Raw genomic sequence first — 15,530 nt, forward strand, 5'->3', positions numbered from 1 at the left:
AAGTATATATAATCTATCGTATTCTATCCTATACCTTGTGTAAATAGATACAATTATGACCATATGAATACAGTAAATACGTATTTGGATTACCAGTTTGTAGCCTTGAGTTTGGTATTGTGGTCGATGCCACCTTGGTTTTTTTTGGAGCAGGAACTCACCATATTCAAACAAAAGGTTAACACGCATTGCTACGCCTCCACCCTGATTATGAGACCACTGTGGTTGCAACTTGTCATTCCCAAGGTAGCCACGCCCTTAAGCGTACCCTGCTTTATCATCTGTTTGACTCTAAATGGGATCATAATCTAAAAAATGTTCATCATGCTGGATTGAAGAAGACTTTAAACTAAAGATTGAGATCAAAAAATAATTTGGGAAATGTTTACTGAGTTAATAAATCAACTGGGAAGTAGTGTCACGTTCAGATAGACTTCTATACAATCAAACTTCTGCCATTAGAATTCAGGTAAAGGCACTTCCACATTGGCTTCACTTTTATATAGTCTGTGTAATGGACAGAAATACATGAATACAATCTGTAAAATAACCCTGCTGTCTATTCTGCTGTGAGCCTGGTGTGCTCATTTTTTGGGTTAATTGTAGAGATTTGTTTATTTAATTCCATACCAAGTATCTAAGCTCTAAAGTGTCATGTACCCTTATATTGTTACTGTGTTTTACATGGTTGTTTTTATATTACTGTGATAGTAAAGTCTTTGACCTCACTGTGGTCCCACCGGGCCACTTTAAATTTGTTTTTTTTTTTGCTGAGAGGGCGATTGTGTCATTTATTAATTTTGATACTAGATGAAGAGCACATACTTGGCTTTTAATGTCCACAAGCTCCCGCGAAGATCTAAGGCCGTCTAAGACATTTTTAATGGCACTGAAAATGAACTATGAGGCCATTTCCTCCACTGAACCTCAATAAAATGCGCATACACACACAGGGCTGCAAGCTCTGCTTGCTGTGTCAGCACTGTGTTACGTATGATACTGTCTGGGTGAGTGTGTGTATGTCTAAAACCTTCTTGTTCTATAGTAGACTGTGGAGAGGGGAAATGTCAATATGTAGGTAATAAATAAAGTACAGATAGCCCCCGGTGTCTGTTTCAGCGTGCTGCTGCTTACACATCCAGATTTGGCACTGGCTTTGTTTGAGCTTGTGAGTGTGTGTGAGTGTGTGTGAAAGAGGGAGAGGTTTCCTTACACTAGCACCACACGATGAGATGGAGATAAGAAAGCTAACACATTAATACAGTTCAGGAAGTTAGGAAGTTTCCTGGAAAGAATTAAGTCATTTGGTACAAATCATGAGGTAAATTTCAATTTCCCTCAAACAGAAGCAGCTTTTAAACCTAAGTAGATTCACTGAAAGTTATACAACATACAGAGCTCTTTCAATGAAAGTTAATAAATATTATTTAGGAATTAATCACAAATCCAGTTTCTTTTTAACAAGTAGTGTTATTGAAGGTGGTTGCAGTGCACATAAGTTGGTGTGTATGAGGTTTGTCAGCGTCAACCTTCTTTTACTGTCGTCACACAACCTGCGCTCACTGGCTCTCAGCCGGTCCATCCTCCCTAAACTCTGGACAACTCTGCTGCTGCACAGTTACCTTACTGCCGTCCTTGTACATTGATAATGTCTGCTTAGGGAATTAATAACATGTATGGACACCAGTGCCATTATAGACTTTTCTTATTTTCTTTGATTCATGATCAATTTTCTAGTTTCCCACAGGTTTTTAGCGTCAGCAGTCTGACCACAGTTAAAGTAAAAAAAGCATGAACGACTCGAGTGTGCAGAAGCTTCACTATTTGATTGAGAACCGGTTCCGAACAACATGTTCGCTTCTTAACATTTGAACATGTGAAAAAATCACAGGGCACCTTCTGTGAGAAGCACAGAAATGCTAAGCCTGTGTGTGTGGCTCTCATGGTATTATCAGATTTGTGGCAAAATCATTCTTGGAATTTAAAACCTATTTTTCGCAGAAATATGTTTTAGTGTATTGTTGATGTTTTCACTCTTGTAGTTGATCATTTTAAATACGTTGCCACTATTGTTGTTATTTTTCTTCCTGAAATGAAACGCAGTTTTTTTTCTTCAAAAGTCTCCGCCATGACTCCGTCTTGTAGCCAGTTTCGAGTCATGTAGACCAGTGGTTCTCAGGTGGTCTAGCCTCAGAACCCACCACCACCTCCTTAATGACAAATCGCGACCCAGATTTCTGAATTGCAACTACTGTAGGGCTCGTCAAGTTTCAGGAATGTAAATATAAATAGCTAAATGTAGCCGGGATAACCCAATCAGTGGATACATGGAGTGTGAATACACTACTACTGCACGCACGTCAAAGGAAACCCATCCCTTTCAAAATAAAAGCACAGAGAGAACCACAGGCGTAGACCATTAGTTACTGAAAACATCTAAGGAAGTACTCGCCCTGATGAAACGTGTAGGCATGTTTTTACAATGCATCATTGGCCCTCTAAGTGCCTCAGATCTTTTAAACTTGGAAGCCCACACTGAAGAGCACCAGCGACACCTTTTTCCCCCCACCTTTTTTCACACCCATGTAGCACTCCTTGCATCTGCTTTTTAACATAGACCATTAATTTTACGTCGTAGTTTTGCAAGGCAACATCAATAGGGAGGAATTAAGAAGTTTGGAGGCACATGATTAGATGCATCTGACAATTTCAAACCATTCCTAAGGGGAACCGAGTCTTGATTTACATCCCAAGTATAATATTATAATAATGAATCAGGAGCAATCAAATACGTTGGCTTGAAATAACTGCTTCTTCTCTTGCTTCTCTTCTTTAAATCCTTACACATTCACTATAAATGGGTTATACTTTGCATGTTAACATGATACTAAACATACTGTGTTTCTGCAGTTGACCCACCCACTTCCATTTAACAGTTTGTGTAATATGCACAGTTATAAACTCTCTGGCTCGCTCTGTGTCTTGAACAGGACTTGGAGTTCCATGGCGTGATGCGGTTCTACTTCCAGGACCGGGTTGCCGGTAACTTTGCCACAAAGTGCATCAGAGTGTCCAGCACGGCGACAACGCAGGACGTCATCGAGACGTTAGCGGAGAAGTTCAGGCCCGACATGAGGATGCTCTCCTCGCCAAAATACTCCCTGTACGAGGTCCACGTCAGTGGCGGTGAGTCCCATCATCACAGAACCGAGCCAAAGTGATGTTAGGAAAAACAAAGATTTGACTCTTGAGGTGAACTTGTGTTTCTCTGTGTGTGTTAGAAGAGCGTCAGCTGGACCTGGACGAGAAGCCTCTTGTTGTTCAGCTCAACTGGAACAAAGACGACAGAGAAGGGCGCTTTGTCCTGAAGAACGAGAATGACATCCTTCCCAAGGTCAGCCGATCTTTCTTTTTTTGTTTGTTAACCTGTTTGACTATTAACCAGTTGGTTTGCTTGTGAGCTGACTCATCCAGTCATTTATCCATCCATTCATTTATCCATCAGCTATGGAAGAAAACAACCTTTAGTCTCAGATTAGACTTCATTTTGCAGCCAGTTATTTGAATATGTGGTCCTTCAAGTTGCAACTTCTCTAATTATGCTTAAGATACAGATAAATCCATTCTAGCAATATTTTTATAAAACAAATGCACTTATTTTGACCATAATTTGTCCTTTTATTTAATCTTTGCTCTGTCAAAAAGCTTTCTAAGCTAAATGACATCATTTCATGGACCCTGGCTTGGTCAAACTTTGTGGGTTGTGGGGGAGGATTTGTCCTTAATTATATGTTTATTTCTTTATTAAAAGTGAATACACCATTCAAACTGTAGGGAGCTTTTCCTCGTGGTCTCTTAAAGGGCCTTGTTAACTCTTCTTCCTTTTCTCCCAGAAGAGTCAGAGTAATGGCCCAGAGAAGGAGAAGGACGGAGTGATCCAGAACTTCAAGAGAACTTTGTCCAAGAAGGAGAAGAAGAAGGAAAAGAAGAGGGAGAAGGAGTTCGCCCGGATCCCTGACGGAGACGAGCAGGCGCTCAACCGGGAGGACGGGTAACGCAAACACACTCTTGCACACGCACAGTCATCCATCTTACTGTCCTGCCCTTACATCCTCTCAGTCCTTGGAGAGAATCTGAGTTTTTTTTCCAATGCCAAGAAAAGCACAGAAGAGGAAAGAATAGTGGTTTGACCTTTGTCTTTCCCCATCAGTCTTCTTACTTTTTCTGTCTCCTCCTGGTCGTTCATCATTCCCTCATTTTGTGTTTTAGTGAAAACAGTCGTCTGGCAGCAGAGGTGTACAAGGACATGCCTGAGACCAGCTTTACACGGACAATCTCCAACCCAGAGGTGGTGATGAAGAGGAGACGCCAGCAGAAACTGGAGAAACGCATGCAGGAGTTCATGAGCAGCGACGGGAGGCCAGACTCAGGTACGTAAACTGAACGCCTAATGAAACGCACATCGTGTTTACTGGTGTATCCAGACCTCTTCCTTCCACACACATTTTGAGCCAATAATGCTCAGTTCATAGACTCATAGGTCTCATAGCTCACTTGGGTTGTTAGAATAAAGTCCTCTGAGATATAAAGGTGTTGAGGATCTGCTGGAGCACAGAGCAACTCCCAGGAGCTCGACTGAATTCATTATAAATGGAAGAAGGAGGCCTGGTCTGATGAATCACGTTTTCTTTTACATCGTGTGGATGGCCGCGTGCGTGTGCGCCTCGTACCCGGGGAAGACATGGCACCAGGATGCACTGTGGGAAGAAGGCGAGCCGGCGGAGGCAGTGTGATGCTTTGGACAAAGTTCTGCTGGGAAACGTTGGGTCCTGCCATTTATATGGATGTTACTTTGACACTAGCACCTACCTAAACATTGCTGCAGACCAAGTTTACCCCTTCATGGAAACAGTATTCCCTAATGGCCTCTTTCAGCAGGATAATGCGCCCTGCCACACTGCAAACATGGTTCAGGAATGGTTTGAGGAACGACGAGTTCAAGGTGTTGACTTGGCCTCTTCTCAATCCAATCGAGCATTTGCGGGATGTGCTGGACAAACAAGTCCGATCAATGGAGGCCCCACCTCGCAACTTAAAGGACTTAAAGCAGGGGTTCCCAACCACCGAGCCGTGGACTGGTACTGGGTTTTGGGTCGTTTAATACCGGGCCGTCTCCTATACTGACTGCATTGTGTTTCCCTGGAAATGGCAACATTTTTAACAACATATCACAAGGAAACATTTAGAATGTTCAAATACACAGATGTAAGTAAAAGTTTAAACATGACAATTAAAACATTTATGTCTCTGGCACATACGTACGTGGGTCAGAGGTGTGGGTGCAGTCATGTTCAGTTAATAGCTAGCTAGTGAGAGAAAAAATGGAGGAACAGAAGTTTTTTTTACTCGGGCTGCTGAGAAAAGGCACACGGAAAGTGAAGATAATAGAGACACAAAGAAGAAAAAAAGGAAAATTCAACTGAAAATATGACGACAGCTACATAAAACAAGGTTTCATTGCCACTGGGAATGCAAATGCTCCAAATCCCTTGTGCGTGTTGTGCGGTCCGTCAGAAATATTGAAGCTGCAGTCTGGTCTGTGTAGTCAAAAGGTCTTAGTGCCAGATACCTCAGCACACCTCTAGAGGTCTAGCAGAGTCCATGCCTCAACGGGTCAGGGCTGTTTAGGTGGCCTGCACAATATTAGGCAGGTGGTCATGTGATGTGGTTTGTGCACTTGGCAGGCATAAACACATCAGGCTAAATTATTAAGGCAATTTCTGAAATGATTACAACTTATGTCTGAGTGAAGAACCTGGCAAAAGCAAGTAGCACACCTCACCTGGCTAATACCTTTCCTCATATGTAGCACAGCGCTGATGGAATACACAGAGACACCTCACAGCAGCAGAAGGAACTTTAAAAACCTGAAAAGGATGGAGGGAAAGATAAACAGAGCCAAATATAAAAACCTGCTCCCGGAGTGAACAGGACATCCTGCAGAGATTCACCTTTCCAAATGACAGTGACCCAAATCTCAGAGCCGAAGAAAGAGCAGGACCGGCCTCGGAAACAAGTGTGAGGCTTAACGAAAACCTGACGTGAACCTTTGAGGAAAATCTGCAGCGCGGCCTGAAAATCACAGTTCACTGCCGCTCCTTATCCAGTGTGACGGAGCCTGAGAAATCTGCAAGATGGGGGCGGACGAAACAGCTGGTGGAGGTGTTCTGTAGAGAGACTTATACATATGAAATGATATATTCATATTTTTTATGTTTATATAAGATAGCAGATAATTCTCCATCAGCTGCTCCATGGGTGGACATATGTTGTTGGAAAGTCCCACGCCGACATGTTTACATACACAAAAAGACATGTTGAGTGACTGAAACAAACATGCTGGCTGGTTCAGAGTGTGACTCAGGCATTACCTAATCGCTCTGCCAGACAGACAGATGGACCACTGAACCGACTCTAAAAACAGCTTTAACCACTGTCCGCACACACACACACACACACACCGGCTGGGACAGGACGGCTTGTGGTCAGACGATGACGTTGTCCCAGGAGAGAGGAGGCTATTTTAACCAAACTCAGTTTATGTGATGCCGGTGAAAAGCCTGTTTTGCTTTGCTAAAGACTCCCTTGTGGGATTTAAGAAGGTGATCATTTCTTGTTGACACATCACCGTTTCTTGGCCACGTGTTTCTCCGGCTGAAAGTGTGGTGCTTTAAAGACATTTTATGAGTATTACACCCACTTACAGGTAGAGGTAGCACTTTTCTTTTAAAGGAAACAGATTTAAGAGCTTCAGATTTCCAATTAAATGCAATATTTTATGTGGTAATGTAAAATATCTTAAGGAGGGATAACTTTTATCACTTCATGCTTACACTTTTTATTCATTTTTTATTATATATTACTGTGTGAATGCGTGAGTGTGTTGAGCACTTTCCAGGAGTAACACACTCTGACTTAAATGTGAAACATGTACTGTATGTAGATGACAGTTTGGGTCATCAGAATCAGTGTGCCAAACGAGGGAAAATAACTCGGGAACAAACCGCAGAATGTCACAGAGCTGTCGCCATGGTAACTGTAAAAGATTGACTTAACTACAGTGGAGTCCAGCTAATTTGGGTATGCTAGTAACTGATAGCTCACCAACAAGTGTAAATTTTGAGTTGCCATGACAGCTAGAAAACTATTTTTGTATTCCTTATGATTGTTGCTGTTACTGCATCTACTGTTAATGTTAACTGTTGTTACTGTAGGAAGATGACCACGGCCGTTAACCCCAGTTACACCCCCCTTTCCAGAGGCACATTATCAGACACCCTAATAAAGACACGTCTTTAGCAGCAAATAATGGAGAGTAGTATCTGCATCGATACCAGTATCAATAAAATCCTAACGATACCATCTCTAGTCGCAACCATAGATCTTTGATGTTAGAAATTCAATGGTACAAATAAGGGTTTCTTGTCATCTTAATACCACATGTTACCGTTATTTCAATTGGCATGGATTGTAAATGTAGTGACTCTAACTTAGACTTGTTTGATCTTTTTTGTATTAAAAGGGAGTCGCCTCACATTGCCTGTAGGAAGATTATTTGAATCTGCCCAGGAATAGGGCCTCCATGTTGCAATGGCTAACAGAGATGTTTGTTGTATTTCCTGCAGGAGGCACTTTGCGGATATACGCCGACAGTCTGAAGCCCAACATCCCGTATAAAACCATCCTGCTCTCCACGAGAGACACGGCCGACTTCGCTGTGGTGGAGGCCCTGGAGAAGTACGGGCTGGAGAAGGAGAACCCCAGAGAGTACTGCATCGCACGGGTAAGAAGACCTTTTACACATTTATTTCTTACCTTTCGAGGACTTATCATGTACCTGTGAACACACACCTCCTACACCCTCCTATTCCACATTTAAACACATCTGTCCTCTGATCAGTTAAACTAGTTTCAGTGCAACTTGGTGCTAACTTATGGTGTTTTGCGAGCCCCTTCAGCTGCAGTGCATCCACTTAAACACATGTTGAGTGATATTGAGTATACTCGTATTTAATTGCAGTGCCTTAATTGTCATAATTTATCTCCAAAGTGCTCACTGCTTAACACCTACATATTTTGTTCTCCACACAAAACCCCCTCTTCTTATCTCATCAATAAACACCTCCATCATCCTTCTGAGAGGCTGTGAGGAGGACAGCCAAGGTCATGGTCACGTGACCAATAACACACACACATACATAGACACACACTCCTCTCTGGTCAGGCAGATTGAAACAGAATGCTACTTGGCACTAAAACCTTTTGGGAGGAATGCAATTCAATTGCTTTCAGACTGAGTGCTGTAGCAGCAGCAGATGCTCTATGTCTCTGTGTGTGTGTGTGTGTGTGTGTGTGTCATGTGTGTGTTCGTGCATGTGTGTGACTGTTACGGTGAACTTGGCTGCCCTCTCCACAGCCTCTCCCATATCTGTCCTCTCAGATGGACTCTCTGTCGATGGCCAATCATATGAAATAACTGCTGCTCCCAACAGCCAATACAGTGGAGGACCCTCTAGAGACAATACACACACAAGCGCACACACACGCACACTGTTTATAGTCTGTGGCAATTTGCTAATGAGACCAAAGCACAGGGAAAGTCCATTAGGTTAGTGAGCAGGAGGAATACGCAGCAGTATACTAGCTGGTAGCATGTTAGCTAGCGTGTTTGTGTGCAGGGGGAGGGGATGTTAACTGAGATGAGACTGAACAGGATGAAATATGTGGGGCAACTGTTTCATTCTTTAAAGAAAATACAACACAATGCAATATTTATAAAGCCTGAGAACAACATAATGTCATTGTGCTCGTTCTTTGTTGTCATCACAACAACTTAGAGCTGATGTTCTGCAACAAAGGAGTCATCACAAACGATTAAATCCAACAATTACATTTAGATAAATATTTAAGAAAATGTAATGTGATGAATTAAGATATGTCCCTTTGTTTGAGTGAATCAGCACACTTTAAATAAATCTTTAAACATCCCTCCATTCAGAAATGTGTTTCCCTTGTGTTTATGCCCCATAAAATCCCCCATCTGACTTCATCTATTCTGACTTGTGTCTATGCAAAGTCTGTCACTAGCTAAGTGTTAAGTTTTTTCCTCTTCTTAAAGGGGCCACATCTTTAAAGGGATATTCTCATATTTTCATGGGTTTCACATTTTTAGGGGTTCACAGTGAAAAAGTGAAAATTGCATAGTTCCATGTTTACAAATTAAATTTTTAAATGGGCTGTTCAGAACAGCTACAGGCTGCAGGACCGATCGTCACTCACCGTCATTCACCTCAGGCTGCGTTCTTGCACTAGCTTGTAGTCCATTCGTTGTCAAGATTTCAGCGTACCATTCTGATACCTCCTCGCGATTCTGGCTCGTACATGTAAGGCCGAATAACCGATCCCAGAGCAGCTATGTTTCCTACAACTTTGGAGTGACCGTGCAGTGCGGCCGCTCCCACATGTGGGATCGCACACGTGGGGGAGGGGCTACGCGGTCACTCCAAATACTGTCTCCAAATAAGGTCTGGCCTTTGAATGGCAAAACGACTTGTTGGTTTCAGGAGGAAGGAGAGGCTCCGAAAAATAATCAAATTAAAACTGAAAGATGAGACGGTAAAAAGAAGAAGATATACTTTATTAATCCCTACGGGGAAATTGATTATTTTCACTCTGTTGATACAAACATGCTACACAAACATGGGCCGGATATACACACATGCACAAACAGAACCCTATGGACATGCTTTAAAGGAGAGACGTCAGAGTGAGGGGGCTGCATATGGACATTCGCCTCTAGCAGTTGGGGACTCAGGAAAGGAACTGGCACCTCTCCAGCTTGGTCGGTACCGGAACTTGAACCAACCTCTCTCTGGTTCCCAACCCAAGTCCCTACACACTGAGTTAGCATTAGCACTGTGGACGTCATGACGACAAATAGAGATGTTTTCAAGCTAAGGAACAATGTAGGCCAAGATGCTAACTACACTTAGCACTCTGATGGGGCTAACGTGGCCTTTTCTCTCTTTATGTGAGAAAAACCTGTTTAGATATTGACAACGCCGGTACTAACTACTCCACCACATGGCCATTAATCACATTGCAGTAGTTTTTCTTACTTTAAAAAGTATCTAGAGGAACTTATAATCTTCATCTTTCAACAATATAATCTTCAGTAGTTCTTCTAATTCGAGATCTGTCATCTTACACTATGTGTGGCAGTCTTTCGGGGTCTCAAATTATACCTGTCAATCACATGAAAATAAGAGGGCAACTGTGCTCCTGTCATTAGTGTGCTTTGGTATGTTTGGTTGTTTAGCTGACTGAATGTTGCCTCTTGTTGTTTTCCTTGCAGCAAGACGATAAGTCGGGCAAAGAGGCGATTCTGGACGATTCTGAGTGTCCACTGCAGATCTTCAGGGACTGGCCTGCAGACAGAGGTAATACACACACACACACACACACACACACACGCACACACAACACTTCACAATAGATGTACAAGCTTCTGTCACACTCTTTTCCTCTTTTCTTTGTCTCTACTGCCCCCTCCTGCTGCCTTATAGTCATTACAACTGCAATAGTAGCTCTTCCTCTGCCATCCTTGTGGTGTCCTTTGTTTACAGAGGAGTCAGAGGAGTTGGGTTGTAAACATGAGCACAAAATGTACAGATTGCACCTTTTAATTCATAATTGGAAGTACATGTAGATGTTTCAAGATCAGCTGATAATTTATAAATGATTTATAACTAACCAGACAATCAACAATTCAATGTAATATAGTAAAATATTTATGCTGTTGTGTGTTAGGAGCGCTCGTGTTCCAGCTGAAGAAGAGACCCCCGGACTACCAGGGGAGGAAGGGAAGAAAAATGGACGACAAGGGCCTGCGGAAGGAAGGCAGCAGCAGCTCACTGCCGCCTGAGAAACTGCCTTACCTGGTGGAGCTGAGCCCAGGTACAACCACAACACACACTTAACCTGTGATGTAATCGCTCTAGAGTCCATCAGTCGTACTTCTAACAGAGGTACAAGTGCTACAGCTGCTCTGAAGGTGTTATGACGTGTAGTGGCCAGCAGGTAGAGGTGTAGCTGCAGTGAAAACATGTCCCTGCTGAGGTGAGTGAATCACATGTGACTGCTTGATGGATCCCAGCTGGTCTGTGGTTTCTGCTCCTACCAGTACAGGATTTCCTCAGTATATTAAAGCCACAGCAGGAGGTCGTTTAAATCCGTATTGGAGACGGCTCTTAGCTGCGTTTACCTGTGGATGCTTGTGAATGCTACCTCTGCCATAGAAAGCACAGCAGCCGTAATTTTTAACCATTTTTTGGTTAATTTTTATCCTAAAATGGGTGCCGGTTTAGCTCAGCGGTTAAAGCATGCGTCCCATATACAGAGGCTTACAGTCCTCGATGCGGTGGCCCCGGTTCAACTCCCACCATCGCCCTTTGCAGCGTGTCATCCCTAGTCGCTCTCCCCCTGTTTCAACACCATCCACTCTCCTCTTTTTCTAAATAAAGGCATAAAAAGGCCCCAAAAAACATGAACAAAACCTGTGTCTCAGTTTGATCCTGACAGAGACGCCTCTTTTTGCAAAGGTTGATCCGGACAGAAATACAGGGGGAGGTGCAACACCGGTCTGCAACAGCAGCGGCAGGTGTGAAAGGATCTTAAGTTGTAGAATAACACCTCTGCAACAAATCCTACGGCAGAACAAGTTTTAAATCAGTGACCCAGTTTGAAACAGACTTGGATGCACATGCCAGAATCCTGGAGGTGCTGCTGCTGACATCAAACACTAACAAACTATAAAAGAAAACATGTGATGTTGACGTACGTTGAATTTCAGGGTTTATTTCACATCTAGAGTAGAAAGTGTTTACTGATCAACCTGTGAAAATAGAAGGTTGGCATTGTGGGAAATCACTGTTAGATTTGACAGGTTTGACGAAAGGTAAGTTGCTTCTGATAAACTCCTGGAATGCAGAATACAAATAAACCCACGTATGAAAACACAACTGTGATATTGGAGCATTTTGGGAACCCGACCTGAGTCTTGCTAACTGTGATGTGATGCAGCCCTAACAGCTTGTTTCTTTCTACTGATCCCCTCTCTCTTTAACTTCCTCTTCGTCTGTCACATGCCTCATGAAACTAACTTATCTGGTCCAGGAGAGTACTAACACATCGACTTCATCCACTGTCTGGAAAACTGCCAAGATGGGGGATTTATTTGGTGACTCTTGTAAATAATGGCGGCTTGGTTTCTGTGTGAGAGCGTGTGTGGTTTACGTTCATTTACTTGTATTTATCTTTAACAAGTGAGATCAGTGCAGTGGCTCAGATTGATGTCTGTCATAGCTGATGTGTGAGCCAGGACTGTTGTTTATCAAAGCAACAGAGGCAAAAATGCTAATGAATTAGCATTTATAGCATATATTAACTGCCTTATTATTGAATGTATTTGATTCCCTTAATTCCCTAGCAGAGGTCACAGGAAACTATTGTAGAGAGGCGCTCCTACCAACCGGCTATAGTCTCAGTTTATTCTTTTACTTGTTTGTTTTACAGACATAATCATTTATTGACATTTGAATATACACTCATCAGCCATAACATTATGACCACTGACAGGTGAAGTGAATAACATTGATTTTCTAGTTACAATGGCCCCGGTCAGTGGGTGGGATATGTCAGGCAGCAAGTGAACATTTTAACCTTGAAGTTGATGAAGCAGGAAAAATGGACAAGCTTTAGGATGTGAGCATTTTTGAGAAGGGCCAAATTGTGATGGCTAGACGACTGGGTCAGAGCATCTCCACAACTGCAGCTCTTGTGGGGTGTTCCCGGTCTGCAGTGGGGGTCTGTAGTCCAAGGACGAGGCAGAACTAAGGCTCTCTGATGCACTTGGGGAGCGAAGGCTGGCCCATGTGGTCTGATCCAACAGAAGAGCTAATGTAGCGGGTCAGGGTGCTCATGCTGACCCCGTCCACTGCTGAAAGCGGCAACAATCAGAACCACGGAGCAATGGAAGAAGGTGGCCTGGTCTGATGAATCACGTCTTGGTGACAGGTACCTCAGCACACCTTCAGAGGTCTAGTGGAGTCCATGCCTCGATGGGTCAGGGCTGTTTTAGCGGCAAAAGGGGGATCGACACAATATTAGGCAGGTAGTCATAATGTTATGACTTAAACTGGATAAACAGTTTAGCGGTGTATCAGAAATGTAGACAGAGAAAGGCTCTCCATGTGTCAGTGTGTGTGTCTGTGTGTGTGTCTGTGTGTGTGTGTGTGTGTGTGTGTGTGTGTGTGTGTGTGTGTGTGTGTGTGTGTGTGTGTGTGTGTGTGTGTGTGTGTGTGTGTGCCTCCATGCAATTAATGGGTTAATAAGGTAATGCTGCATTTTTCCTCCTTGCTGCATTCTCACCCTCTGCTATGTGTCTGTTTTCTTTCCCACCTTCTTTTGGCATGGTGCGTGTGTGTGTGTGTGTGTGTGTGTGCGTGCGTGTGTGTCTGGGGCCTTGTGCATGTGTCCTTCTACCTCTGCGCCTGCCTGCCTGTTTGCCTAGGGCGAGGGAATCACTATGCCTACTACGCCTATCGGCACCACGAAGGTAACAAATCCACCACACTTCGTCTGTGTCTGTTGCAACGGCTCATGGGATTGTTAAGAGGTGCTGTGAGCCCTTTTATTTGAGCCTCAAAGCTACCCCCCAGCTAAATGTCATGTTTGTAGTCTAGCTTTAATCCTTAGTAGGATTACTGTACATGCTACTCTTATTAATACAAGCTAATTTAGCAGTTAAAAGAAGGAGATATTTTTTTAATAAAATAGCTTTTGCTAAGAGTCGGATAAGCAAACATAAAGCACATCAATGCATTTCCTTAAATATACCAACAATTGCACATGCACACATCACACTTACCAAGGTTAAACAATTTATCATGCAGCCTTAATTAGAATGACATTTAAAACAACAACAACAGTGAGCAATAAAATGTTTACAATGAGATGCGTAAAGCTTCTGCTCTCAATGCACCAGTGAGACTGAATTTCAGTTTAAATCTAGGAAATGCAACTATCTCTTATTAAATGTCATTATAAAACAGTACAAGGTATCGACTGTCCCAGTAACCCAGTTATATCAGCTGTCTGTTGATATTTTATGTATCATTTCTAACCACACGGTGGTTCTGAGGTTTTTCTCTTCCTCATTCATTCGTCCCAGAATTTTCTTTTCCCAGAGCAGCCGATGTTTCCCTCTTTATTGAACTAATACGCCGCTTTGCTTTTACTAAACTCCTGTTCACTAATAATCAATTATTCTGCAGCCTCCACAAGCCACCAACACTTTATGCCACATTAGCATGTCACCCAGAGTACTCCCATCTGTATTGAGTCCTTCCTGTTGTTGTAGTGATAGAGGGACACTCTGAGTGAAGCTTGTGTTTAACAGTGCTTCTTGTTTTGGATGTGATGTGAAGAACAAAGTGTCCGGTGCTAAATGTGAGTGTTTGTGTGCGTCTAGACGGGTCTGACTCCCGGGACAAACCAAAGCTGTACAGACTTCAGCACAGCATCACTGAGGTCGGCTCAGACTGCACAGAGGACGGAGCAATCCAGGTAACTACATCACACAAAAAACAAAATGAAAGCTATCTACATGTTAGCATCAGCACTGATTTTCACCAGACTTAACTTGTCAGTAGTGCTATTTCCACACCTGCTAAATCAGCAGCAGCCTCTGCACACTCAGGGGGGAGTTCACCAAAGGGTTGTGTGGCTTTTGCGCCTGCTAAACCTGTGCACAGAGAGAGGGCTGAATGCACCCCAAAGTGCGCTGCAGAGCAAACAGCGTCTCTGTGCTCCGGCGCTGTTTGCGTGTATTTAAATGAGTCATTATGCAAACATTCGGGGCAAATTTAGTCTCTTTATATGCAAATGAGCCTCGTGGGAAAAAGTGTCTAATTCACAAACACCAGCGCTAACAGCACCGCACAGTTAGAGTGAAACTATAATCGCCTGCAGAGAACTGGTGGTAACTGCGGTGTTTCCAGTGATCATGACGACAATTCATCTTTAATTGGAGATCAATAAGTCCAGGCTCAACCCCGGCACACCTTGTCCACAAGTGTGGAGCCGTTACCATGACGGGGAATATTATCTGGACGAGCTGCTGTGGCACAGTCTTAAGAAATAAAGCTGCGTTACAGACAGTTAAACTAGCAAACACCTGTTGAGTCTGGACTTTACAATAAATAGAGCCGCACCCTCTCCTCCCTGCTCATAATCGAGCTGTGGATGGAGTTCAGATCCGTCAGTCTGGAGCTCAACCAATGAGAGCGCAGCACCGTGCAGCAGAGATCGGAGGTGCAGACATCTTCTCTCCACAATCCAACACAAAACAACAGCAAACTGCACGGATCTGCGAAACTTTATGGCCGTGTTTGCGCTTGAATATCACCAGT

At 43.2% G+C, this 15,530-nt stretch overlaps 1 protein-coding gene across 7 annotated transcripts in view; it reads left to right on the plus strand.

The window, feature by feature from the left end:
• The window catches only part of afdna (afadin, adherens junction formation factor a), a 122,146-nt gene that overhangs the window by 35,257 nt on the left and 71,359 nt on the right, over window positions 1-15,530 (plus strand). For 6 of the 7 annotated variants that reach the window (XM_069657319.1, XM_069657321.1, XM_069657323.1 and 3 more), the window contains exons 2-10: window positions 2,991-3,186; window positions 3,282-3,394; window positions 3,894-4,051; window positions 4,270-4,430; window positions 7,686-7,843; window positions 10,415-10,499; window positions 10,870-11,016; window positions 13,631-13,675; window positions 14,591-14,685. In XM_069657319.1, the coding sequence (XP_069513420.1) occupies window positions 2,991-3,186; window positions 3,282-3,394; window positions 3,894-4,051; window positions 4,270-4,430; window positions 7,686-7,843; window positions 10,415-10,499; window positions 10,870-11,016; window positions 13,631-13,675; window positions 14,591-14,685 (1,158 nt within the window). The remainder of the gene's footprint in view (window positions 1-2,990; window positions 3,187-3,281; window positions 3,395-3,893; window positions 4,052-4,269; window positions 4,431-7,685; window positions 7,844-10,414; window positions 10,500-10,869; window positions 11,017-13,630; window positions 13,676-14,590; window positions 14,686-15,530) is intronic. The other variant, XM_069657326.1, reaches the window with a different exon arrangement.

The sequence above is a fragment of the Semicossyphus pulcher genome, unplaced genomic scaffold (genome assembly GCF_022749685.1).
Source record: "Semicossyphus pulcher isolate SPU_LCO1_2020_fin unplaced genomic scaffold, fSemPul1.0.p SCAF_11, whole genome shotgun sequence".
NCBI classification, from domain to species: Eukaryota; Metazoa; Chordata; class Actinopteri; order Labriformes; family Labridae; genus Semicossyphus; species Semicossyphus pulcher.